The sequence below is a fragment of the Antechinus flavipes genome, chromosome 1, assembly GCF_016432865.1.
Source record: "Antechinus flavipes isolate AdamAnt ecotype Samford, QLD, Australia chromosome 1, AdamAnt_v2, whole genome shotgun sequence".
Lineage (NCBI taxonomy): Eukaryota > Metazoa > Chordata > Mammalia > Dasyuromorphia > Dasyuridae > Antechinus > Antechinus flavipes.
The window spans coordinates 336,933,612-336,959,585 of record NC_067398.1 but is presented as its reverse complement, the minus strand read 5'-3'; the positions used below and the strand labels follow the sequence as shown (position 1 = coordinate 336,959,585).

At 33.8% G+C, this 25,974-nt stretch overlaps 1 protein-coding gene across 1 annotated transcript in view; it reads right to left on the bottom strand.

The window, feature by feature from the left end:
* RAB40C (RAB40C, member RAS oncogene family) overlaps positions 1-25,974 on the bottom strand; it is a 68,700-nt gene that overhangs the window by 11,429 nt on the left and 31,297 nt on the right. Inside the window, exons 2-3 of the mRNA XM_051968989.1 lie at positions 15,011-15,071; positions 12,671-12,731 (exon numbers count right to left, since the gene is read on the bottom strand). Coding sequence (XP_051824949.1) covers positions 12,671-12,731; positions 15,011-15,071 — 122 coding nt within the window. The remainder of the gene's footprint in view (positions 1-12,670; positions 12,732-15,010; positions 15,072-25,974) is intronic.

Below are 25,974 nucleotides of genomic sequence, written 5' to 3'. Positions count from 1 at the left end.
TTTTTTGGAAAAGATAATCTTCTAACTCCTTTCTACTAAAGTATCCTTCAAATACTGGGAAATTTATGTGTACTTCCTGAGGTCCTGCTAAAATAACAGAATGCACATAAATCTACCACTTTGGATTCTTTTTTTCTAGGTGCTAGTACCAAATTATTAGCTCATTATAGACTAAATACATGTAGAGGTCACTTCTTAGAAGAAGTCTATTCAAAACCAGCTGGCTATAGAAACATTATTGCCTGAGTGGGGGTGTGGAAACCCTTGTGGCCTAAAAATTATTGAAATAAAGAACAATTGGGTTAGTTAACTCCGTTAAGCACCTCTCCTATATTCCAGATGCATTCTAAAATCATCTCTAAAGTCTCTGATGTCCTACTTCTTAACCATAGCACTCTATCTGCTTTCCCCTCCCTTCAGCAATCTTTTAGATAAACATAAGATTAGATACCAGGAGACTGATTTAGCCACAATAATTTGGCCATCATTCAATAATGCTATTCCCCACCTTAATTCCCAAAGCCAGGCATAAATGATAATAAGCCCCTATTTTATGGAACATTAAGATTCCTACTGCTATTGAGGTTTTAAGCAAAAATATTTGTAGAAATCATGAAAAAAAAGTGATGGTTAAAATACATGAATATAAATCAGAATAATACACTGTGGGATTAGAGATTTTCCAAAATAGTTAATAAATCCCTCCCAAATTTTGTTGCCAGAAAAATATATTGAGTACCTTATAAACAATATAATCATTAATCTACACACTAATTCATTTATATTTTCTTTATTTTCGATAACTAATAAAAGTTTGGTTAAGAATTTTAAAACAACACATCCAAACAAAACTATTATTGGTATTTTTTAAATTATTATTATAAATCTTAGGGAATTCTTTTTTAAATTCTTGATTTCTATATTTCAAAGAACAAGCATTTATTTTTCTTCTTTCACTCTCCCCCTTCCTCCCTGTAACCAATATTCATAGTCAAAACCCACCCCCATCCCCAAATACCTGTACTGGACATATCTAAAGATGCACGTCTCCTTTTGCACCTTTAAATTTAAAAAGGATTTCCAAATAACTCTTTTCATTGGAGCCCAAAGTTATATGAGGCAACAGAAATAGCATCAACCACCCCCCAAATCCACCCATCTCTGCCCCACCCCAAAAGACAGAAAGAGCAGCAGAAACTAGGCTATGAATAAATATGACAAAAAAGATGGTCTTAGCTAGAAGTAACTCTATAAGTCATTTTTTATATATCTACTCCTCTCCCATGAACTTTTCTTTATAATATAAAGGGAAATAAAATCAGTTAAAAAAAAAAACACAATGGGCAAGGTGACCACAGTTGACAATGTAAAGCAAACTGCATATCCACAGTCCTCTTCCTTATCTCTACTGAAAAGAAGATGCAGTGTAAGACAACATGCATTTGAAAATGCTTTGTCTGATTCTCAAGCTAACAAAAAGGAAAAAGAAAAATATTAAATATTTAGAAAAGTTCATGGATATAAAAATTATGGAAAAATTAACTTTTTTAGTAAAAAAAAGTAAATCAGGAAATAACAACTACTGATATTTTCTCATTTCTACAAAATCTTATAAGAAAAATCTACACATGTATTAAGGGCATTTATTGATGAAAGTATGAAAAGGAAACAGCTTACCAAGGGACATATGTGCAATCTGGACAGAATATACAATCTATATTATAGATTTATTTTATAGGATATCAGTTATTAGAGAAATAACTTTTTCTTCAGTCACCAATCAAATAACAGAATTGAAGTTGGAAGAGATTTTGGAAGCAATCTAGTGCAAACTGTACTTAAAAAAGAAAGCCCTCTATATTATACCTGACAAAGGATCATTTGCTTGAAGATCTTCCTTCTATGAGGAACCCATTATCTTGAGAAAGTCCATTCTACTTTTGGTTAGATAGCTCCAACAGAAAATTTTTTTTTCCCTTATTTAATCCTACACGCACCTCTTTGGAGGGGCCAAGTGAAATAAATCCCTCTTCGGCTGGATAATACTTTAAATACTTGAAGATACCTATATTGTTTCCCCAGTCTTCTTTCCAGTCTGCTCTGGTTTTTATCTCTGTGGACAGTCCTTGAAGCAATTGAAGACAACACTCTACTTTCTTCTCCAAGTTTTTCTTTATAGTCACACAAATGGTTGAAAAGAACATAAAATACAAGACCTCACTGTGATCATTCTTTGCTGAATATAAGAAAGCAACTGATTCAGTAGAACAAAAAGTAGCCTGAATAATTTCTCCTCCAATAAAGTATTGTACATACTGACAGGTAGGTAGTCTCATGTGATAGTTGTAGCTTATTGCATGATTTGTGATATCACTGATCCATATATTTCTGCTTACAGAATGCCAAGTTCTTAGTATGCCTGTTAAATATTCAACAGTTTTTCTTTCCTTTCCTTTTAAACTTTTGCAAGAAGACTTATTTTCTGTGCATATTTTATTACTTCAATATTCCCAAGATAATAATTTAAGACAGTTTTTATAAAACTAAATGGAAATGCTGTGTACACTTATCCCACCCAAATAAAAGCCACTTGTGTCTAAGGCTGCTGAGGATGCAAAATTGTACAAAACACTAAAGATAAGTTAGCCTCTGTCATGTGCACCAATACTCAACCAATACTCTCGAAACCTTTAAAGCTAGAATGAACACTACTGACAAAGTAGATCAAAAGCAAGATTCTTTTCTCTTTATGCGAACAACAATTTCAAGTGGCACTGATGCAAAAAAATTTACCACTGCCTTTCCTCCAAAGAAGTAGGAGCAGACTATTGGTGTACATATGTGAAGACTCTATATAGGCCTGGGAAGAAGAAACAATGATGGTCCAGCAGGCTTGTTAACTGCAGGCTATGCTATGTCACTATTAAATCTCACTTAGACACAAAGGTTATATGTTGAATTGTGCCATCATTTTTTAGTGGCATGTTGGTAACTTTAGAGAATATCTGCTTGTAAGCATGTAAATATGAATTTAAAATATTCCTTGAAGTAGCTAAAAACAGAAGTGACCTGTTTGAAAGGTCTCTAAATATTACTATCAAGTGAGGCATAAAACAAGGAGACACAGCTTTCTAAAGATCTTTACCTCTGTCATAGATGATTTGCAGATTCCAAACTGAAGATTCCAAGATGCTCCTGTTTGCTGATAACACTGTACTATTCTAATGAAATCTATAATTACTCAAGGAAGTTGGTCCTTACTATCCACAAATGAAAAAAACCAACTAGATAAAAATGCCTATTGCCCAGACAATGCTGTTTCATCTTAGACACTGAAGTTGGACAATGAACTAGATCCAGAACTGAAAAGGAGGAAGAAATTGAGTTGAATCACATTTAGAAGATTATAGCATTTTTAAGGCTTCTCTCTGAAATAAAAACGAATCTTTTAAATATTAATCATGGAACACCACAGTCTCTGAAGAATTGCAGTTTCAGGTCAACCCCAAAGCAATTGAGAGGTTGCATGGTAGGCATTAATATGTCATACATAGCACATTGCTATGTTATGACGATATAAGAGAAGCAGCATAAGCACCAGAGAAACACCTGCTTGGAAAAGGTGACCTAGTCATGAAGGGAAATAAGACATTACTGTTGGACAGCCTGAATGTGCCAATGGTATTATACAATGTGAAGAGACTCAGGAGAAACCTTTAGCATAATGGATAGATTCCCTATAAGTGATTTATGGGAGAACATGGACAAGAATTATTCGGGATGGGAAGATATCCTTAAGAGGGCAATCTGCACTGCTGAAGGAGAAATCATATTGACTAGATTATGGAGACAATGAGGTATTATCAAAAGGTTTCTGTCCTGCCTACTCCTTTGGTTAAGGTATTAACAGGCATCTTGTACATAACACAAGTCAAAACAAAACTCCTTATATTCGTTCTCCCCAAACTCTCTCTTCTTATGAACTTAAAAAATAAAGTTTTGGTCAAGGGCCCCACTAGCCTTCTAGTAAAAAGTTCACAATCTCACTGTCATCTTCTACTCCTAATTCTAACTGACATGACATGTTTATTATGTTCACAACTTTTGTTTCTATCTTCACAGTATCTCTTGTATATAATTCCTTCTCCCCACTCTAGATGAAGCCTTCACAATCTCTTTTTTGATCATTGAACGCAATAGCATTTAATCTAGTTCAAGTTGCCAAAAAGAGATTATTTAGCACCTGCTCAATCAGTGTCAGGTATTCTATAAGGTTCTGGGGGATAAGGGGGAAAAAGAGGGAAAGAAAAGCAGTCCTTTCTCTTAAAGAGCTTATATTCGAAGAAGAAACATGGAATACTCTTCCCTCTTTCCTTGTACAGGCCTTCTAACACTTAAAGACTCTATTATGACCCCTAATTTTCCCTTTTTCAGACTTAACATTCTCAGTTCCTGAAAGAATTCTTGTATGACAGACTACTGTGTTCTGTTGCTTCAGATCATCCAGGTCCTTCCTAACATTTGGTGTCTAGAACTGAACATTATATCCCAAGTGAGATCTGATCAAAGCAGAGTACAACAGGATTATCAGTAGGCACATCCTAGACATAACTGAAGATATTTAAAAAGAATTCATCAGAACTTTGCAACTGATTATAAGCAAAGAGGAATGAGTATAGGATGATACCAAGATTTAGTACATGAGAGATCAGGTGAATGGTATCACTCACAGAAAGACAGTGAGTTCTTTATCTTTTTACTGTACCTTAGAACATGCCTTTATTATTACCTTCCCAAACTATAGCAATAGCCTCCTGATTTTGGAAAATGAAATGGAATCAACTGCTCTGCCATTTTACACCACAATGCCCTAATAAGACAAGTCAGGTGGTAATTATGCATTTATTAAATGCTTATTATATAACAGGTACTGTGAGAAAGGCCAAAATATAGTCATTCTCTCAGAGCTTACATTGTATTGGGGAAGAAAATATGCAAATAACTATTTACACACAAGATATAGACAAAAATTGGAAAGTATTATCAGAAAAGAAAAAGGGTAGGAATAAAGAGACTGGGACATAACTCCAACAAAAAGCTGGGGTTTGAGCTGAGTCTTGAAGGAAACAGGGAAGCAGTGAGCAAGGAAAGTAGAGGTGAGGAAGAAAAGCATTCCATGCAGAGGGGACAACCAAGGCAAATTTATGGAATAAGGAGATAAGAGTACCTTGTATGAATAACAGCAAATAGGCCAGTATCTGGATTGTAAAGTGTAAAGAGATCTCTGCTCAGTCCTCATCCTTTCCAATCTATCTGATACATGTGATACAGCTAATCATCCCGTCACCTCCAATATACTCTCTCCTCTCTGGGCTTTGGGTGACACAATTCTGTTTTCCTTTGTCTCCTACCTGCCTGACTGGTTCTTTAGTCTCTTTTGCTTGCTTATCATCTATGTCATACCTCCAAACTGTGGCTGAGTTCCCAGAGTTCTGTTCTGGTCTTCTCTTCTCCTTTTTCTCCCTGGATGCCTCCCAGATCTACATATCCAACCTCAATTTCTCTACCCAAGGTTCATTCTTTTATTACTAGTTATCTATTTAGATGTTTTTTTCTTTTTTTGCCTTCTGATTTCTTTTATTTCCTTTTTTATTTTATTTTATAGCTTTTTATTTACAATATATATGCATGGGTAATTTTTCAGCATCAACAGTTGCAAAACTTTTTGTTCCAATTACTCCCCTCCTCCTCCCTACACCCTCCCCCAGATGGCAGGTTGACCTATACATGTTAAATATGTTAAAGTATAAGTTAAGTACAATATATGTATACATGTCCATACTTATTTTGCTGTACAAAAAGAACTGGACTTTGAAATAGTATACAATTAACCTGTGAAGGAAATCAAAAATGCAGGCAGACAAAAATAGAGGGATTGGGAATTCTATGTAGTGGTTTGTAGTCATCTCCCAGAGTTCTTTCCCTGGGTGTAGCTGGTTTAATTCATTACTGCTCTATTGGAACTGATTTGGTTCACCGCATTGCTGGAGATAGCCATGTCCATCAGAACTGATCATCATATAGTATTATTGTTGAAGTATATAATGATGATCTGGTCCTGCTCATTTCACTCAGCTGTCTATTGGATGTTTCAAAAAAAAAAAAAAAGCCAGTGAGATTTTTTTTTCTTTAAATTTTGTTTTCAGTTAACAAAAATTTATGGCTTCACCTTCCCACCTAATCCACCCATTTAAAAAAGAAAAACACCCTGGTAACAAACAAGTAGACCCAATCAAAAATTAATTCTTTTAATTAATAATCACATCTCCATCTATTCATCTCATCTGATACCCTGAATGCATTACCTCTCTATCAAGAGTTTGTTCCATGATGGCTCCTCTGACATCACAGCTGGTTACTTCATTAATAAGAAATCTTAAGTCCTTTAAAGTTGTCTATAGTGTTATTTTCTAAACTCATCCAATAGTGATTTCCAGCACCTTGAAAACTATCTTTACATATATGTGGAAAAATAAAATAGCACTGAAAATTAAAAAAAAAAAAAAAAGATAAGGTGGTTGGTTTCAGAAAAACCTAGGAAGATATGTGAATTGATACAAAGTGAAGTGAGCAAAACCAGGAGAATATGGTACACAATAAATATGTTATGATGATCAAATGGGAAAAAATTAGCTACTCTGATCAAGACAATGATGTATGGCATTTCCAAAGGACCCATGTTGAAAAATATTATCCATCTCTGAAAAGAGCTCCTAAATCCTGGCTTGGGCAAGAACATCATGATCTCAGGTTGCTGAGGCCACGTGCGCGTGTGCGCATCCACGCATACACACACACACACACACACAGAGCCAATGTGAGAATGAACTTTTGGTTGAGTCTACATGTTTGTTACCAGTATGTTGTTTTTCTTTTCAAATGGATGGGTTAGGTGGGAAGGTAAAACCGTAAATTTTTGTTAATTGAAAACAAAATTTAAAACCAAAAAAAAATCTTCATGACATCTAGTTTCAAACATGCAATAGACAACCAGTGATATAAGAGTGAAACTTGGGTAGAAAAATAGAGGTTGGATGTGGGAGCCATTCAGGCCTCAGGCATCCTTAGCTGGAATCTGGTACAGGTTCTCATCATCTTGATCTTATAAATAACTTCAAACTTCCATAAACTCTACTGCTAGGATGGGTTTTTCTGTTTAGACTACTTTCTTAGTGTCTGCATACTTTGGGCAGTCTCTTTGTATAGACCTAAGCTGGTAATAAGCAGTAATTGTTTTTTTCTTGAATTTCTTGACCATTACTTTATTCAATGATCCTTTTTCATCCATACTGGATTAGTTGTGAAATAGCTAACCTATTCTACTTCCACGTACTCTGCCATACTGAGGAATCTCTCTCCTATGGAATGAAACTCACTTTTTCAGGCTTTAACATGAATAAATATTTGCTTTATAATTTGCCAAAGGCATCTATTGAAATAATTATATCACTATAAAATTTTGGTTAATTATACTATTTTTTCCCTGATGCTTAATCAGTCTTATAACTTTTGGTACTTCTAATTTAGTTTTATTTTCCAGATATATTTCTATATGGTCTATATAGGATTTTACTTAAAATATGGACATCGATATTTATTAGTGGAATTAGACTATACCTCTTTCTTGGCTTTATCTGACTTTATTATTTGGAAAATATCTGAGAAAAATTTTTGTAGATTAACTACAGTCTATTTTATGAGAAAATTTTCATAGCATAGCTTTGAATTGTCTTTAAAGTATTTGTTAAAAAAAATAGTTTGTCTGGAAAATGAATGGATGCCCATCAATTGGAGAATGGCTGGGTAAATTGTGGTATATGAATGTTATGGAATATTATTGCTCTGTAAGGAATGACCAGCAGGATGAATACAGAGAGGACTGGCGAGACTTACATGAACTGATGCTAAGTGAGATGAGCAGAACCAGGAGATCATTATACACTTCGACAACGATATTGTATGAGGATGTATTCTGATGGAAGTGGATTTCTATGACAAAGAGACTTAACTGAGTTTCAATGGATTAATGATGGACAGAAACAGCTACACCCAAAGAAGGAATACTGGGAAATGAATGTGAACTATTTGCATTTTTGATTTTCTTCCCGAGTTATTTTTACCTTCTGAATTCAATTCTCCCTGTGCAGCGGAAGAACTGTTCGGTTCTGCAAATATGTATTGTATCTAGGATATACTGCAACATATATAACATATATAGGACTGCTTGCCATCTTGGGGGGGGTGGAGGGAGGGAGGGGAAAAAACGAAACATAAGCGAGTGCAAGGGATAATGTTGTAAAAAAAAATTATCCTGGAATGGATTCTGTCAATACAAAGTTATTATTAAATAAAATAAAATTTAAATTAAAAAAAAAAAAATAGTTTGTAAATCCACCTGGTCCACAAGCTTCCCTCCCTTTGTTATATGCTCAAGTCTTTTTTGAAAATCTTTCCTTTTTGTTTTATTAGTTTGAATATTTAAAATGTTTGTAATGCTTGCTTTTATATGGGAAAGGTTTTCATCCAAATAAACTAAAAATCTTTTCTTTTGAAAGAAACTTCCAAGTATATTTCAATTACATTAAATGATGCAGTTATTCCACTACTGAAACATGTTTCTAATACAAGGATTGATTTTCAAAGCTCAAAGTTGTACAGCAAGAATCCATCTTTTCTCCTTACCCCACACAGAAGAAGATGGAAAGGTACTCTTGCAGGAAAAAAATGATGTATCTTAAACAAAGCATTTCAATGAAAGTATTTTATTCAAATTGGGGGGGGGAGGATGCCCACAATAAAAATTTGTTCAAACAAAATAAACTTCCTGGCAGTAATCTTAGGAAATTATGTGCCTTGTGTATTCCTTATTACTCATAATTGTCTTCTAACAGATATGAACCATTCCTACCAAGGGGACTTAAAAGTATAAATTGTTTAGTTCCTTTCCTCAAGCAGATATATATAAAATGTATATATCCAGTTAAGAGTATGGAAAAATGTTGAAAATTTATCAAACTCTCTCTACCCCCAAGTAAAACTGAAGGAAAATAACAAAAGTTCACCTAAGTGTTGCTCTGGAGAACAGACTATAAATAGAAGAAAGGCATGTACTAGTATAAGCCTTTAGTGTTTGCCTTGCTTGCCTGTCAAAAGCACATGCCCCCACATACTGTCCATCACAGTCATTATTGTGTTGATTTATTTTCAATTAAGTTTCTTAAGTCTAAACAGCACTGAAGGTGTTTGAAGATAGGCCATTCACACAGGTTTCAATGACTTCTTTCTTCCTTTCTCCTTTTCAATTAGCATGAAAGAGTACTGAGAATGAATGACATCTGTCATAAGAGAGATGAATATGGGTAATAAAAATGACTTCAACACAGGTTTTAAATCCCTAGAATAAAACCATAAGATTTTTCTTGAAGGAATCAATTCAAATGATTAAAAATTCATTAAATTTGGCACCAGTAAAAAACAACATTTATAATGAAACTGGAATGACATTATATTTAAAAAAACAAACAAACAAACAAAAAACCTGAAGCCAGTTCTCTATCCAATTTCAGAAATCTCAATTTATGGAACCATTTATATTTTTATTCCCCCACTGAGAAAAGTCAGCACTAAACTCCAACGACTGCCTGTAAAAAAAAAAATCAAACTACAGGGTGTTTTTGTTAACAAGCCTTTTAAAATGAACCTTGAAAACCAGAACAAACCTGTAAAGTCATACCCTGGAAAGAAATTAGGCCAAATTTATAACTGAGTAATCTTAAAGACACAAATTATTAAAAATTTAAAAGTTTATTAGGACACTAATTCTGAACTTCAGACTTCAATATTTACCACTGTTATCTAACATACTAATTAAGCATAGTAAGAGACTGTTGAATACTATGCAGCTTATTTTATTTTATGATTTACATTTCATTTTTTCCAAATTACATGCAAAAACAATTGTTAACATTTGGTTTATTAAAATTTTAAGTCCCAAATTCTCTCTCCCTCCCTGCCCTTGAGAAAGCAAGGAATTTGCTATAGACTATGCATGTGCAACCATATGAGACATTTCCATATTAGCCATTTTGAAAGAAAATAAAGACAAATATACAAACACACACACATATGAAAATACCAAGAACAATAAGGTTTTAACAACATATGCTTCAATCTGTATTAAGACTCCATCAATTCCTTTTCTGGAGGTGGATGCCATTTTTTATTTTAAGTCCTTCAGAATTGTCTTGCCTGATTATATAGTCTTTCTAAAGATGGTCACTGTCTAAAGGACCTCACACTTTATTTTCTATGTTATTTTTTCCCCAATTTCATGTAAAACAAATTTAAACATTTTTAAAATTTTGTGCTCCAAATTTTCTCCCTTCCTTCTCACCCTCACCCTCCTTATTGAGAAGGCACACGTGAAGTCATATACAACATTCCTGTATGACTTTGTTGCCTAGAACAGCTAGATCATTCACAGATGATGACTACACAATATAGCTATTATTGTGGACAATTTCCTCTTCATTTTGTCATTTTACTTTGGTGGTAATGTGTGAAAACCGAGTTAGCAGCCTGGATATCTTAGAATCAGCAAGAGTCAGGATAAGCAAAAGTCCTTGATCTTTATTCTTGGTCTTTAGAGATAGGAAGGAGTGAACTGGATGGCTGCAGAATCTCCATGACTTCTACTCTTCGTCTCCTGCCCAGAAGTGACCCTGGCTAGTCTTACTCCACCCCGTAGTCCCTCCTACAATTCTCCATATACACTAATTATCAAGCCAGCACAGGATAGTGGGAAGGGCCATTTGCCAAGCATATGCTTATAGAGTATTGTTCAATCAGTAATTAGCCTTAAGTGCTTGGTTGTCCGACCCCAGTGCATTAACTCAAGCGTTTCAGCCCTTTACAGTAATGGGTAGATTTTTTTTATTAAAAAAAGCACTACTTGGACAATATAAACAAAGAGAGCATACTCAGCCCCTCACTGAAAGCTACCCTGGAGATAGGGTGAAGGGATCTGGTGGGAGAACAATGTTACAGCTCCAAGTAAGCCCTGGCTATAACCACCCAGGAGGCTCAGCACTCACATAATCCTACAGTCAGAATTAAGTTTGACTTAAAAAAAAAAGTTTCCTCACTTCTGGATTCAGATGTCCTATTGCCTTAGCAGATTCTGTAACAGCTTTCTGATAATGACTTTCTTCTTAAGGTTAAATATCAGTTTGAAAAATTCAGGGAAAGAAGTCACCTTAGAAACAGATATAAGATCTTACAGAAGTTAAGGACTCTTAAGAACTGCAAAAGAACTTCTCAATTTAGTAATTAAAGAGTCATTGGTGAACTCTGTAAGAGCAATTTCAGTCAAGGAATAAGAGCAGAAACCAGAATGCAGGAATTAAGGAATGTTAGAGGAAAAGAATGTAGTGCAATGCTTTTTGTACCCATTCTCTCCTTTCAATTACTATAGGTCCCACTTTAGTTTCAAGTTCTCATCTCTAATCAGAGTTATTTTAGTTTTCAAACTATCTTTCCTCACTCTTATCTCTTCTCTGTTCAATCTATTCTATGAAATTTAAGTTATTAAATAATAATAACAGTAAGTACTGTAAGTTATAAGGTGTGACTCCTCCCCACATGGAATTTACAATTTAGTATAACAATATCCTCTCTTATAATGTGGCCAGTTGAATTTTGTAGCTTTATCTCATTTTTCTCTCCTCCTGTCTGTACCCATGCTTAAAGCAAAATGTATTTTGTGTTTATTATTCTTTAAACAATTTTGGTTCTGATACCAATCATTGGATTAGTTTTTATTGAACAGACAACTTAAAATGTCTCCTATAAAAGATGAGTTTTAGTCAAAAAAAAAAAAAAAGATGGTTTAGCTAGTGTTGTTGTTATTTTTAAATCCATACAGGGGGTACTAAAGAGTATTTAATTGAATTTAAAGCATTTTACTGGCATCTTTACAGATCCATCTGGTATTTATACATTATTTTTTATTTCAGTTATCTGTATATATCATATCCCAGTTAGTCAGCAAACATCAAGAGAATAGACTTCCATTTTTTCTAGCCTTTGGTCCAACTTTTAATCACAGAAGAGATATTTAATACAGAAGTAATATCAGTTTTAATAACTCCTCTAAAATCTACTACATTTTCCATTATAGAATTTAATTTGAATTCATATCCTCTAAGTTTTAGACTAATATTTTCCCCAAACATATCACTCTTTTCTGCAATATTAATCTTTCCTAAGGGACTATAATTCAACAGTTTGTGACACTGACTTAGTCTCTGTGGAATGAGAAAGAAACTATACTTTTTACTTTTGTCATTAATAACAAATTAGAGTTACAAAGCTAAACATCCTATTTACCGGTAGCTATTATTCCTTGAATACAAGTGAAGTGTGTAATACTCATTTGAGAAAAAAAGTCTCTACTTGTGAGAGACCATTTATATATACTATGGAAAAGATGTAATATTCTTAAGAGAATTAAAACGTACTTATGTGCTTTAATTTTATCATGCTAACAATTCAAATTTAAAAGAAAAAGCACTAGAAAATCAATGACAAGAGAAAAATGTTTTAGTTTTACCTGAGCACCTCTGGAGTAGGATCTGAAAATAGTACAAAACCTCCCCTGACCAGATGTATCCCTGAAACAAAAACAGAATTTGGAAAATTAACTATATAGAACCCAGCCAATTCTTCCATTTTCATCAATGCTTAACAGAAATAGAAAGTCCATGAACTAAAAAGATCAGCAGTAGGTAAATGGCACAATGGAGATTACTGGCCTTAGAATAAGGAAGATCAAATCCTATTCTTGATACTTGAAGGTTAGGTGATACTGGACAAATTACTTAAATTCTTTCAGCCACCATTTCCTCAATTGTAATATCATGATAATATTACCTATCTTATGGACTTTTTACAGGATCAAATGAGAACATTGTAAGGACTTTGCAAATTGTAAAAAGCCTTCTATCAATGATACTATTATTATTATTAGATATTATTTTACATTTAACTTCAAATTATATTCACAAAGGTGGAAGATTTAATTCAAGTCAAAGTACAGGAAGGATTAACATACAAAAGATGGTAACTAGCTCGTATTTGTCAGTGATGACAAATCTTGACAATAGACAAATGCCAGTAATATTTGCTACCTCACAGGATTGGTTTGAGCAAACTTTATAAATTATGCATAAACAATGATGAATACATATTTAGTGTATCTGCAAGAGCTACTTCCTGGAATAAAATTCATTAACTCCATAGCTCACATTCTCAGAATGAACGTATTTGGTGTAGTACAACAATGCTTCTTTTAACACATACTATATGTGGCAACAGAAATGAATTCTTGCTCTTAAATTTTAATTTAAGAAATAAAGTTATTTTATGCTGTAAACAAACCATCAAATGATTATGAGGATGAAAAATCTAGCCTTTTTGATGAATAAAAACCGTTTCTGTGTTATTAATAATCAATAAATTGATGATCAGTGATTTTTATCAGTAACCAAAAACTCCTAAGGATATTATGAAAGACCTTAAATCCTTTCTGAAAGGCAACTCCCCTAATAAGAAAAATCAACCCTGATTGGTGGGTATTTAAGGAGGAGATGGGCTAAAAATCTTTAGTTCTTCCTTCTGAGAACAAGGCTTGATCATGAGTCAAGTAGCCTCATAACACAGGGGAAGGGCAGTCATCTACTTTGGGACCTTTCTGGCTAGTTTTTTCCTCCATGAGCTGGGTTATACTGAACTTTATTGAAGGGAACCAAAAAACAAGGAGTTCCTCCTCCAGGCAAAGGCTCAACCAGACTGAATTCTGTTTATAAGCTAAATTAGGCCTCTCAGTTGGATGTCTGGCCCAAAATTAAGGACTAGTAGCAAATCTCATCACTTAATCATATCCTTCAGAGGTTGACTGACCTTTTCAGGAGTTATGTTTTAATAGAAATAAAAGGAAAAGGGGTGAATCATAAATTAATAATAGTATAATATCAATTTCTCTCAATCCCTTTCCTAATGAAAGACTTCTGAATAGGGCAACAACTGGTACTGAGCAAATGCTATCATATCTAATACAAATGTTTAGGAAATGTGATTGACCTAAAGCAAGTTACTTAACTTTTCTGAAACTAATCACTAACAAATGTCCGCTTCCTTAGCTACTTAAAGACAAGTCTTTGGAAATCCCTCTTAATTTTATAAAAACTATTACTGCTACCGCAACATATCTAACATATATAGGACTGCTTGCCATCTGGGGAGGGGGTGGAGGGAGAGAGGGGAAAAATCGGAACAGAAACAAGTGCAAGGGATAATATTGTAAAAAAATTACCCTGGCATGGATTCTGTCAATATAAAGTTATTATTAAATAAAATACATATTAAAAAATAATAATTTAAAAAAACATGTAAAAACTGCTTAAAAAAAAAATAAATAAATAATTATCACCGCAAGATTCAATAGAAGTTTTCTCCCCCAAGAGGTGACACTATGGGAAGGGTATAAAAGGATACCAAAATTTCTTGAATTTTTCTCTCTTTTCTCAGTTGGATACTTAAAAATTTCTCTTTCAACTCTAAAAATCCTAGGATTTTAGGGGAAAAAAATCATCACTTATAGAGAAGGAGAACTAAAGCTCTTAACAACCTAACTTTTGAAAACTAGTTTCTATAACAAGTTCTGGCATTACATCCGATGTTTAAAAAACAAGGCCTCATTGTGAACTGCCTCATCTATATATAAATAAATCTAAATGAGACATCTTATCACCTATGAAATTAGGCCATAAAAAGTTAAGTGTTTTAAAGTTTCACTTCCTAACCTACTAACTCACCCAATCTTTGAAGTGTTATAATGCCAGAGTCATACAGAAGAGCTTTCAACTAAATTTTTTCAGCAATATAAACTCACCAAAGTTCCAGCTTGACCCGTCTTCCATCCAGTAAAATTGTAGTCGTTTTATAGTCTATCCCTGTAAAAAACAAAATGGAAAAATACAAGTTTAAATGAAGAGAATAGAGCACAAGGGAATTAAGACCCAATGCTTATTAAAAGCATTCTGTATGGGTCTGCAAAAATGTGTGATGATGCAATTTCATATTAGTGGCCACAGAAATAATGCTGGATTTGGAATGAAGAGAAACTAAATCTACTATTTATCATCTATAAGCAAGTTGTCTCACCTCTCTGGACTTCAGTTTCCTCATTTATATAATGAGAGTTTTGGACTAGATAAGCTAGAAGCTTCCTTTTCAGCCCTAAATCTTATGAGCCTATTAAAAGATATTTCCTATTCATCTTCAGATTTTCTATAATGCACTAGGGAGCATAAACTGATAAAATGATAAAGTCTTACTGAAGAATATTTTTTTGACTTGAATATTCTAACTATTTACCTTCAGTTACTTTTCTTCAGACACAAGACTTTTTCTTTTTTTTTTTAATACCACCCTTCTTTCTTTAAAAAAAAAAAAAAAAGAGCAATAAAAAAGTCAGTCCCAAAGACATTAGTGGGAACAGAAGTATCTGAAAATTTACTAAACTAAAATTTAATTTATTGTCAATTCAGAAACTCATTGGCAGCTTTTAGTTTTAGGGTTTTGCTCACTTTTCTTTATCTTTCATAATATTTGATCCAATGGGCCAAAGATCATGTTCATTTTCTTTAACATTTATTCATTTTTAAGAACTATATAGGTGGACATTTTTCCTATGTGGCTGAAACATTACCTAACATTGGGACTCTCTAAGAACTGTGCTATTACTTATTATCTGTACCACTTGTCTGCCACTTAGATTGACTTATTTCTTTTGTGGGGTTTTTTGTGTATGTGTCTAAGCTTCAGTTATATTGTAAATTTTTTCAAGTGAAGAATCATCTAATCTTTTAAGCTGTAAAAAAATTTATTAAGGAGAATAATATATAATATATTTCGAATGGTTTCATTTTACAAAATAAGCAAAAAAAAATAGTAAAAAACACACTATCTTTCTATAACGAATGTAACTGATATGACAAAGCCCTTCCCATAGTCTAGAGTCTATAATGATCTCAGACAAGATGTCCAAATTTGACATCTCCCCCTATTAAACAATAAGGGAAACAGTCAAAATCTGTATATTTCAAATGTTTTCCCTATTAAATGATACTAGTTCAAGTTATTTCTTCAAAATTTTTCACAGAATCATACATTTCATAAACATTTATATATGCCCTATTTACTAATTTCAGTCATGCAGACTTATACACAGTAGGATACAATAAGAATAGAATGTTGTATTTAAGTATGAAATCCTAGACTTTTGAGCCAAAAAAAGCCTTTTATCTATGGTTCGAACAATATGAAAATACAATTCTTCAACACCAGTATTATCTTTTTGTGATAAAAGGAAGGTACTTAACTAACACTTCTATTTCCCTCCTGCCTCCCCCAACTTTGGTATATCAGAAGTATTCAGATCACTTAATGTCCATAGCTAAGTAATTTGGAAGATGTGGCTTTTGTAGATGTAAATATAAGGGTTAAGTTTAAGGATCTGCAAAACTCACTTCAAACATCCAAGCTTATGCTTCTAAGTGCACTTAAAACATTGTATCAGGTTAAATAACTCAATTTCTCACAGAACGTTAGACATTGATTCAGAAATCATATTTCATCTTGGTATAGAATTGGAGTATGAAGTTTCAAAGACAAGTCCCATCAATTCGCTAAGCCTGTTAAATGCTAAATGAAAGTGCTGGACTAGATAACCTTTTAAGATCTTTGCAGTTATATAAATCTAAGATTTTATTATCACTTCCCCCACTCAATTAAGTTCCCAAAGCAAAATCTTTTTGCCAGTTTTTTTAATTAAAGCTTTTTATTTTCAAAACATATGCATGGATAATTTTTAACATTTACCCCTGCAAAACCTTGTGTTCCATTTTTTCCCTCCCCCTCCCATTCACTTCTCTGGAGGTTAAATAATCCAATATATGTTAAACATGTGCAATTCTTCTATACATATTTCCACAAATATCATGCTGCAAAAGAAAAATCAAATCAAAAAGGAAAAAATGAGAAAGAAAACAAAAAACAACAACAAAAAGAGTGAAAATACTACGTTGTGATCCACACTTAGTTCCTACAATACTCTCTCTGGTTGCAGATGACTCTTCATCACAACACCACTGGAACACTGCCAAAGTTTTATTTTTATTTACTAAATTAGCCTAACTTTTTGTGACCTCATTTGGGGTTTTCTTGGCAAACACATTGGAGTGGTTTGCCATTTCTTTCTCCTCATCATTTTACAGATGAGCAAACCGAGGTAAAGGGAGTTAAGTGACTTACCTAGAGTCACAGCAAGTAAGTGTCTGAGGACACATTTTTTAACTGAGGTACTTCTGACTCCAGGGTTAGTATTCGAGCTACTGAACCGCCTAACTGTTCAGAAAAATTTTATTGTACCCTAAGAAATGACTATGAAGAATACAGAGAAAAATGAGAAAATGTACACGAACTCATGCAAAATAAAATAGGCAGAACCAAAAACAATATAAATATTAACAATAATTTATATATATATAAAAAAAAAACTTTCAAATGCTGTGTAATCTGTGACATATTTAACACGTATAGGACTGCTTGCCATCTGGGGGAGGGGGTGAAAGGAGGGAGGGAAAAAGTCGGAACAGAAGTGAATGCAAGGGATAATGTTGTAAAAAAATTACTTAGGCATGGGCTCCTGTCAATAAAAAGTTATAATAATAATTTTAAAAAATACTGTATAACTATAATGACTAAGGTTGGGTCCTAAAAAAGAAATGCACAATCTCTCTTTTTGGAATAGAATACATTTAGAAAAGTGACAAAAACAAAAGATATCAATACATTTTTTAGAAGAGATATACTGTTCACCAAATAAATATGCTAGGGGAAAGCAAATTTCCAATGTGAAAATTCATTTTGCCATTAGCATTAGAAAATGTTTTAACCTTTTATTCTTGAATGGAGAAATCTAGAGGTTTTTGAAACTATTATCAACAAATGTTGTATGAATTTGCAGATATTCTCCTCTATCAGGAAAAGTTGTACAGGGAAACATTTATTTTACTGATACAAAGGCTTTTTTTTTTTTTAATGGACACAAAGGATATATTACTACACACATTGAATGAGAGGCATTCATTAGTTTCAACTGCTTCAAACAGAGAAGTGGTTGATTAGAACTTATGTTTAAGCTTTCATTTACAACAAAACAATAGGGAGGCCAAAAGGTTTGCTGGAAGGAAAGGGTATAATATATATAATGAAAGAAACCTAATGGGAAGTTCAGCAGATCCACATCCACCAAACTACTCTCTTCTTTGGTGCTTGGCCAAGAAAATCTGCTTCCCTACATGCAGCTGGGTAAGGTCAGATGTGGGAAACCATGTTTCAAAATATTGTAAAGTATTTTGAGATCCTTTGACAAATAGTATAAAATAAGCCTCTTCCTAGAATAGATTAATGAATTTAAAAGACAGATACATATTGAGACAATTCTACTGTACCTTATTTTTGTTTTAATATTTGCCTTCAACACAAAATCACTGAAAGAAATAAATTGATTGTATTACAGGGGTTTTGTTATATATACCTATATATATATGGGTACTTTTCTTTTTTTAATATAAAGTAGTTTGATATTATCAAGCCAAATAAAATAAAATAAAAATTCAGCCAAACCACTTGCCAAATAAAATGGCCTGCTAAATTTTACCAAGAAAACTTAGTTCTGGGCAAGCACAGAAATAAACACAAAGTGACTTCTCCTTAATCATACATGTGTAAGATATTTTGGACATTTAACCTCATCTCTTACTTTACTATGAAATGAGCACAGATTAGGTGAAATTCTAGTACTTAGCAACATATCTAAAGAGAAGATTTTAGTTGCTAAATTATGCAGACAAGCAGAATATACAGTAGCAGTCATTAGGCTCCCTCACTAGATATCCTTTCTATATTTGGAATAAGCTTTTTAGAAGAAAGGCACTCAATTCTGAAAGAAAGATTCCTGAGGTTTTTTTCGCCTATTGTTCTTACTAATACCCAGGCATCTACTAATAGCTATAAATTTTATTGTCAATTTTAAAAAATGGCTTTTTACTTTTTAAGCAATATCAGGAGGGGTCTGCTAAAAGAATTAAAGTGAAGCCTTGTTATTACGCTATAAAAAGCCATGCAACCTATTATCTTAAATTCTAACTACTTTTGGCATTTAATCACAGAGATTAGACAGTTTAAACATTATTTTCAATTAAGACAGATTAGTCATGTTTTCATATGTAAAAATATATTATTCTTAGAATCCTGGATCCTACCAAAGCCCTAATAAAAGACATCACAAATAACTGCTCAGTTTCATCAATGAGTGCACCCAAATACTTTCTCAGGGAAGGTCCCTGGTCACTTCTCTTTGACAAAACATGTTAAATGGAGTATGAGGTTAGTATAAGAAAACTGTTCTGTTTTACAGAGGTGCCAAATAGGCACAAAAGCTTTCTGCTCTGGAAAGCAGTAGAACAGGAACATTTCAGTATGTTCAAGGAATCTTAAAGTTGCTAAAATGCAGGCTGCACTAGAAAACAGTGGAACATTATTAGGAGATACAAAAGCCAAACTGTTTTTGAAATGCCAAAACCAAGGAAACTGGTTGTGGAGCAAGAGGTGCCTTATTGCTCCCACAAAGGAGTAAAAAGAGATTTAAGTGAAATAGAAAGGAGCACTTTCTAATGGTAAAGGCTGCTAAATATTATATTCAGTGAAGAAAGTAATGGCATCTCCTTTGGAATTCTTTAAAATGGCTTTCTTTTGTTATACTTATCTCTATAAAAGTATTTCTAGAAAAAGGTTCAAGTAAAATCGCAAAGAAATCTAAAACTCACTCTTAAAACAACTTGTGTTTCAAACTTCTCAGCAGAAGGATTCAAGCTATTTTTCAAGTAAAAAAATTAGAAAACCAAAAAGACTTTTTAAAGCCTGTGATACAGGCTGGATACAAACTAAGCTTAATTCTCTAAAACCTTAGATGTAATTTCAGAATCTCACATCTCTAGCTAGAACTTGATGAACAATTAACATATTCCAAGTCTGAATTACTTTTCCCCTTAAGTATTTTGTGAACCTTCTGACACTAAAACATATTTTGTGATTTTGTGGAATTCTCAAATCAGGCCATACAAAAAACAAATAGATTTCAGTGATAACTATTACATTTTTCTTGGACATTCCCACTTAGATTTGGAAAGAAAATTAAGATTCATTTCCTAATTTATCCCATTATAGGTTAGCACTGTAACATCCCCCTGATGTGTGTATGAGCAATCTTAGTTCGATATGTTGTCAGTATCAAAAGAGTGATCAGGGTTGAACCAAAGAGAAGTTTTCACGTATGCTCAAGCATAGTCTGGAAGAAGAGATTCAATTCATTTCATGACAACTGTATGGTCTGTCTGTTTTTCTCTTTTCCTATCCCTATCATATATGGATAATTTGTGGGCAACTATAGAAGTCCCTTTTGGATGGGGTTGAAAAGAATAAGTTGAATAATTTGATCTACTAGTTAATCCTTACCAGTGAATCCATTCCCACCTCTTTTTCCTTACTTCTCATAGGAACAGCTGTACTGAGGACGATTAGGTCATCCCCCCTCCCCCCCCATATAATTGACAAGGCAAGTAAAGTGATGTTTCAAACCCTCACTGTTGACATAAAATAAGAGGGTAATTACTGTAACAGACTACAGTTTCTTCTCCCTCCTAAAGAGCTGCACTGTTTATCACATAGTAAAACAAGCTCCATTTATAAATCTTCCAATAACTGCCCATAACCACTGTTAATGTACATATGCACCTTACACAATGAAATATCAGACTCCAGCCAAAGAGTGCGCCCTTCAAATGAAGAGCAACTATGCTCTATTGTTTATAATTAGATGTTAATTTTCATCTGCCTAAATGCATCATTCACAACACCTTAACAAATCAATCCCTTTTTGCAGCTGTGCCTCAGAGAAAAGCATTATGTTCTGCATCTATCACTAGATGTCGCTATAGGAAAATAGCTCTCGGCTCCTGCGCTATTTTCTCAAGTTTCTTCACAACATAAGCTTTTTCTTCCTTTCCCAACCCCCACTCCTACCCAAAGTGCTATCTGCTTCTATTCTGGAGTAACTTCGGGAAAAGAAAAATTGATCATTTAGGTGCTATGTTTAAAACATGCTTTTTCTGTAGTAGACTGAATAAGCAGTACTAATCAAAGAATCAGACAAGTACAGAATTATAGCAAAAAGATACCTTAATCCTCAAATATATTTTTTGTGAGGCGGTGCCAGACCACTTGAACTTATAGGAAGAAGCAGCTATTTGCTAGGTAGCTCACACTGTTCCTCACTTCATCACATTTCCACATCCTTTTCTGGACAAATGGTGCATTGAACACTACCAAATGGAGACACATAATAACCATAGGTGCCTCTTTATGTGCCTCCTTTCTTGCAAGGTTGCGAGTTCAAAGGAAGAGAGGAAGAGGGACAGGAAAAAGGTAAGGTGCATACAATACTTGGGGAGAGGTAAGTCACCAATAACTGCCAATTTGTCTACTGTCTGGATCAGAAATTTCTAACTTGCAGTCTAAGAACTTAAAACGATATTTTTGATAAATGTATTTCAATTTAATTGGTTTCTTTTGTAATCCTATGTATCTTGTTTTATGTGTTTAAAAACACTATTCTGAGAAAGGATCTATACACTTAACCACAGAGATTCACAACACAAGAAGGTTAAAAAATTCATGGTCTAGATCAGAAGCTATCATCAAATGTTTAATGAATAAAAATATAATAAACACAGATAATATTAGTTTATAATTCTCCAAGTCTGTAGACTACAGTACATAGCCAGTCCCTGCCCCCAAGGAGGTTACATTCTTTTGGGGGAAGATAACTTCCACTCTTGATTATTCCTTGATATCTTTCTGGGTTTCAGTTTTCTAATTTGTTTCACTTTTCCAATTTAATTTTTATAACTGTAGACTCCTTCCCCCCACCCCCTCCCCTAGATGGCAGGTAGACCAATACATATTAAATATTAAATACGTTAAAGTATCATATTTAACATGTATTGATCATGCCTCCATGGTGGAGGGAAGGAGGAGAAACATTGGAACAAAAGGTTTGGTAATTGTCAATGCTGTAAAATTACCCATGCATATAACTTGTAAATAAAAAGCTATTAATAAAAAAATAAAAACAAATATGTTAAAGTATATGAAAAACAAACTATCTTACAAGAACTCCACTGACTCACTGATGAATGCAGGAAAAGACTTATTTTACATTCTTGAAAGAATGGGTGCCTAGTTGAGTAAACACACCTTTGGGACATCCTTGAAGCACAAGTCCCTTCCCTGATTCTCTATTAAATGGATGTTACAGAAGTTTCATGACATGAATCTCCACCCCTCAGTATATAACCAGTCCCTGCTCCCAAGAAGGTTACATTCTTTTGGGGGAAGACAGACAATTTTATGGCCCAGATGTAGAACTGAGGAATGATCTTTTCACTTTTGTCTTAGGAATTTGGTTATCACTGACTAGTAGATTATATCTATCTGACAGTGAGCAGTGTTTGTAGGAATATCTGAAGGCCAGAAGACTTTAGAATCATGGACATGGTTAGAACAAAAGCACTCTAAGGTCATGGGATCTCATTCCTGCTAAGTTTCCTCTAGAAGCAGTACCCAATCAATAGAAGTCCAGTGGCAAGACAAAAGGTCAGGACAACTGGAGATGGCCTCAGATACAATGGATGACCTTGGCATCTTTGATGTCTGACCAAACTCTGAGCCCTCCACAGGGCTGCTTCAGCCACCCATTTTACATGCTTGAAACAGATACCTCCCTAACTCACCAACGTGTTTGTGGCTTGTCAGTGACTCTCACCATGATTTAGCCCATCTGCTGAGTGCATTTACTTGAGGTGTGGCTGTTGCACATACTATGGCTTCTTGGAAATGCAGGTGAGTGTGGAGGGCCGGGTGGACACCAAAAGTGAATAAGCAACTCTGAAAAGGGCTAAGCAAGCCCTATTACCAGAAGTGCTAATCCTCCTAGATGGCTCACCTATAAGAGGTGTAGATGAGAAGTGATAAGAGTCTGAACCAGGGCTGTACTGTGTACATAGAAAGAAAGGAACACAAATCGAAGATGTTCTTAAGATGGAAGGCCAAGATTTGGCAATGGATCAAATATGTGGGAAGTGAGCAAGAGTATAAAAGAAGACACTGGGATTGCAGAGAATGGTGGTATCTTTGATAGTAATAGGGAAATTAAAAAGAAGGCAACATTTGGATAAAAAGTTAAAAAAAAACTTTTGGATGTTTTGGATGTGAAGAGTCTGGAATGTAGATGGAACATCTAGTACAGGAAGTACAAAAGAAGTTGTTGATATGGAGTTGGAAGCTCAGAAGAGAGACAGGAGCTAGATACACAGTTCTGGGAATATTAAACTAAAAAAGAAATGGATAAAGGATTTCTTTAAAAAAAAAAAAAAGGGTAAAACCACTTTAGTCTTACCAGACAACAAGCAGATGTCTATTTCTTCAAATAGCAGACAGTAATTATTCCAGAAGGTGTTTTGTCTAGGACCCAGACATATATACTGCACTGGCTTTGGACTGTTTTTAGCTACACAGATAATAAAGATGAGGATGACCCACTAAGTCTCCAGAGAGGGAACCAAAAGACACAAAGGGATAGATTATTCTTGTTAAGCAACCTAGAAAGCTGCATTCTTCTCTCTTTGCCAAAAGATAAAAACACTGTGCCTGAATAACTGAGCTACTATTTAAAAGAGAAGTCAGACAAGGTAAGAACCTGGAACATAAAGCATCATTTGTAAGACAGAAGTACTTCACTTAAAATAGAGTAATGACACTTGTTTCCCTTGAGAAATAGGGAGAATCAAACTGTGAGGATATTTACCTATAAGAAAATTCTGAAAAGTGAAGATGGGTACTTTAAATATCAAGACAGCACTTAAGTTGTTTAGCAGCTAATATGAAACATTTACTCAGAAAACTTTGACTATGACCATAAGGAGAATCAAATATGTTCCCTTTTTGCCTAAAATTCCTCTGTTTACCAAAACTAGTATCAGTACTAATAAATTGTGCTTTAAATGTTTTAAAAGTTACTTTTTTGGGGACTATAAAATATAACACTAATTCCAAAGAGGTTGATAAATCTTTTAAAAAGGGTAAGACATCAGGTTTATGATTTGCTTAAAAATCATTTGGGGAGAGAGCAATATTCATGATAAAAGTTCCCTTTTGTTTTGAACAAGTTAGTTTAATTTTGTGTAACTAAAAGTCAAAAGAGGGAGTTTTTGATCTCTCTCTTTCACTAAATTTAGAAGCATTAGCTCCATTAAATATTCCTTCTAATATGGGGGGAAGGGCTGGAAGGAAAAATGCAGCAGAAAAGATGCCTGAACTCCCAACTCTAATAAGCCAATTAATAGATCAATCAATTCTCAAGCTATTGAGCAAGAATTACAATAATCAATTCCCTTTCTATTCTTTCCTTCTCCCCTCAACAAGGGCACAACTTAAAATTCTTCTACTCAATCCCCTTTTCCATAATTTCTCTCAACTCCAATAACTGTTCTGAAAGAAAATGCAAATCTTTAATGGCATTTCTGAAAAGAGAGTAACAACAGCTGAGATGTTGAAATACAAATATATCTCTTGAAAATATTTGAACATTTGCTTTATTTAAACATTACCTCTCATGAAAAATAAGATATGGAATATAATTCTGCTTCAGCTAGCTGGTGACATCTCCCTTTCCATCTACAGAATTGCCTTAAAAGAAAATTACATTATTCATTTTAAAAGTAGAAGTATGTATTTATTCTCGTTCCTCCATACTGGGAAGGGTAAATTCTTGACATAAAATTTAACTCATGAAAGAGTTGAAAATCTCAATTAAAATCACTTTTCAAAAAGAATTTTCTAGAGCATATATAAAAATATAAAAGATTCTGGGGAATTTTTTAAAGTTAAGAAATTTTATTTCACTGCAAGAGAACAATGAATTCAGAGAAACATGCACAGCCTTGTATGAATGAACTGGTACATTTTGAAAAAGGTAGGATAGGAAAATAATTCACATTGTAATTTAATAATTTACATTAATCTTATAAATAAAAAGAATAACAAAACTGAATATTGTATGAAAATCAAAGTTGGCCCAGGGAAGAGGTGAGAAAAGGTACCTTGTTCCCCACTGTAGAAATGGGAGTCTGTGGGTATATAATACTGCATGTACTGCCAGATACCACAGATGTTTTGATTGGTCTCGTGAACTGTTTTCAATCTTAATTAGAAGGAAGATTTAGCTATTGAAGCATATAGATATAAAAAATAATAGGTATCAAACAAGAAAACTACCAGAGCTAGGCTTTAAAAATATTCATAAAAATGTTATGGAATATTGTTCTGTAAGAAATGACCAACAGGATGAATACAGAGAGGACTGGCGAGACTTACATGAACTGATGCTAAGTGAAATGAGCAGAACCAGGAGATCATTATACACTTCGACAATGATATTGTATGAGGACATATTTTGATGGAAGTGGATTTCTTTGACAAAGAGACCTAACTGAGTTTCAATTGATAAATGACAGACAGAAGAAGCAGCTACACCCAAAGAAAGAACACTGGGAAACGAATGTGAACTCTCTGCATTTTTGTTTTTCTTCCCGGGTTATTTATACCTCCTGAATCCAATTCTCCCTGTGCAACAAGAGAACTGTTCGGTTCTGCAAACATATATTGTATCTA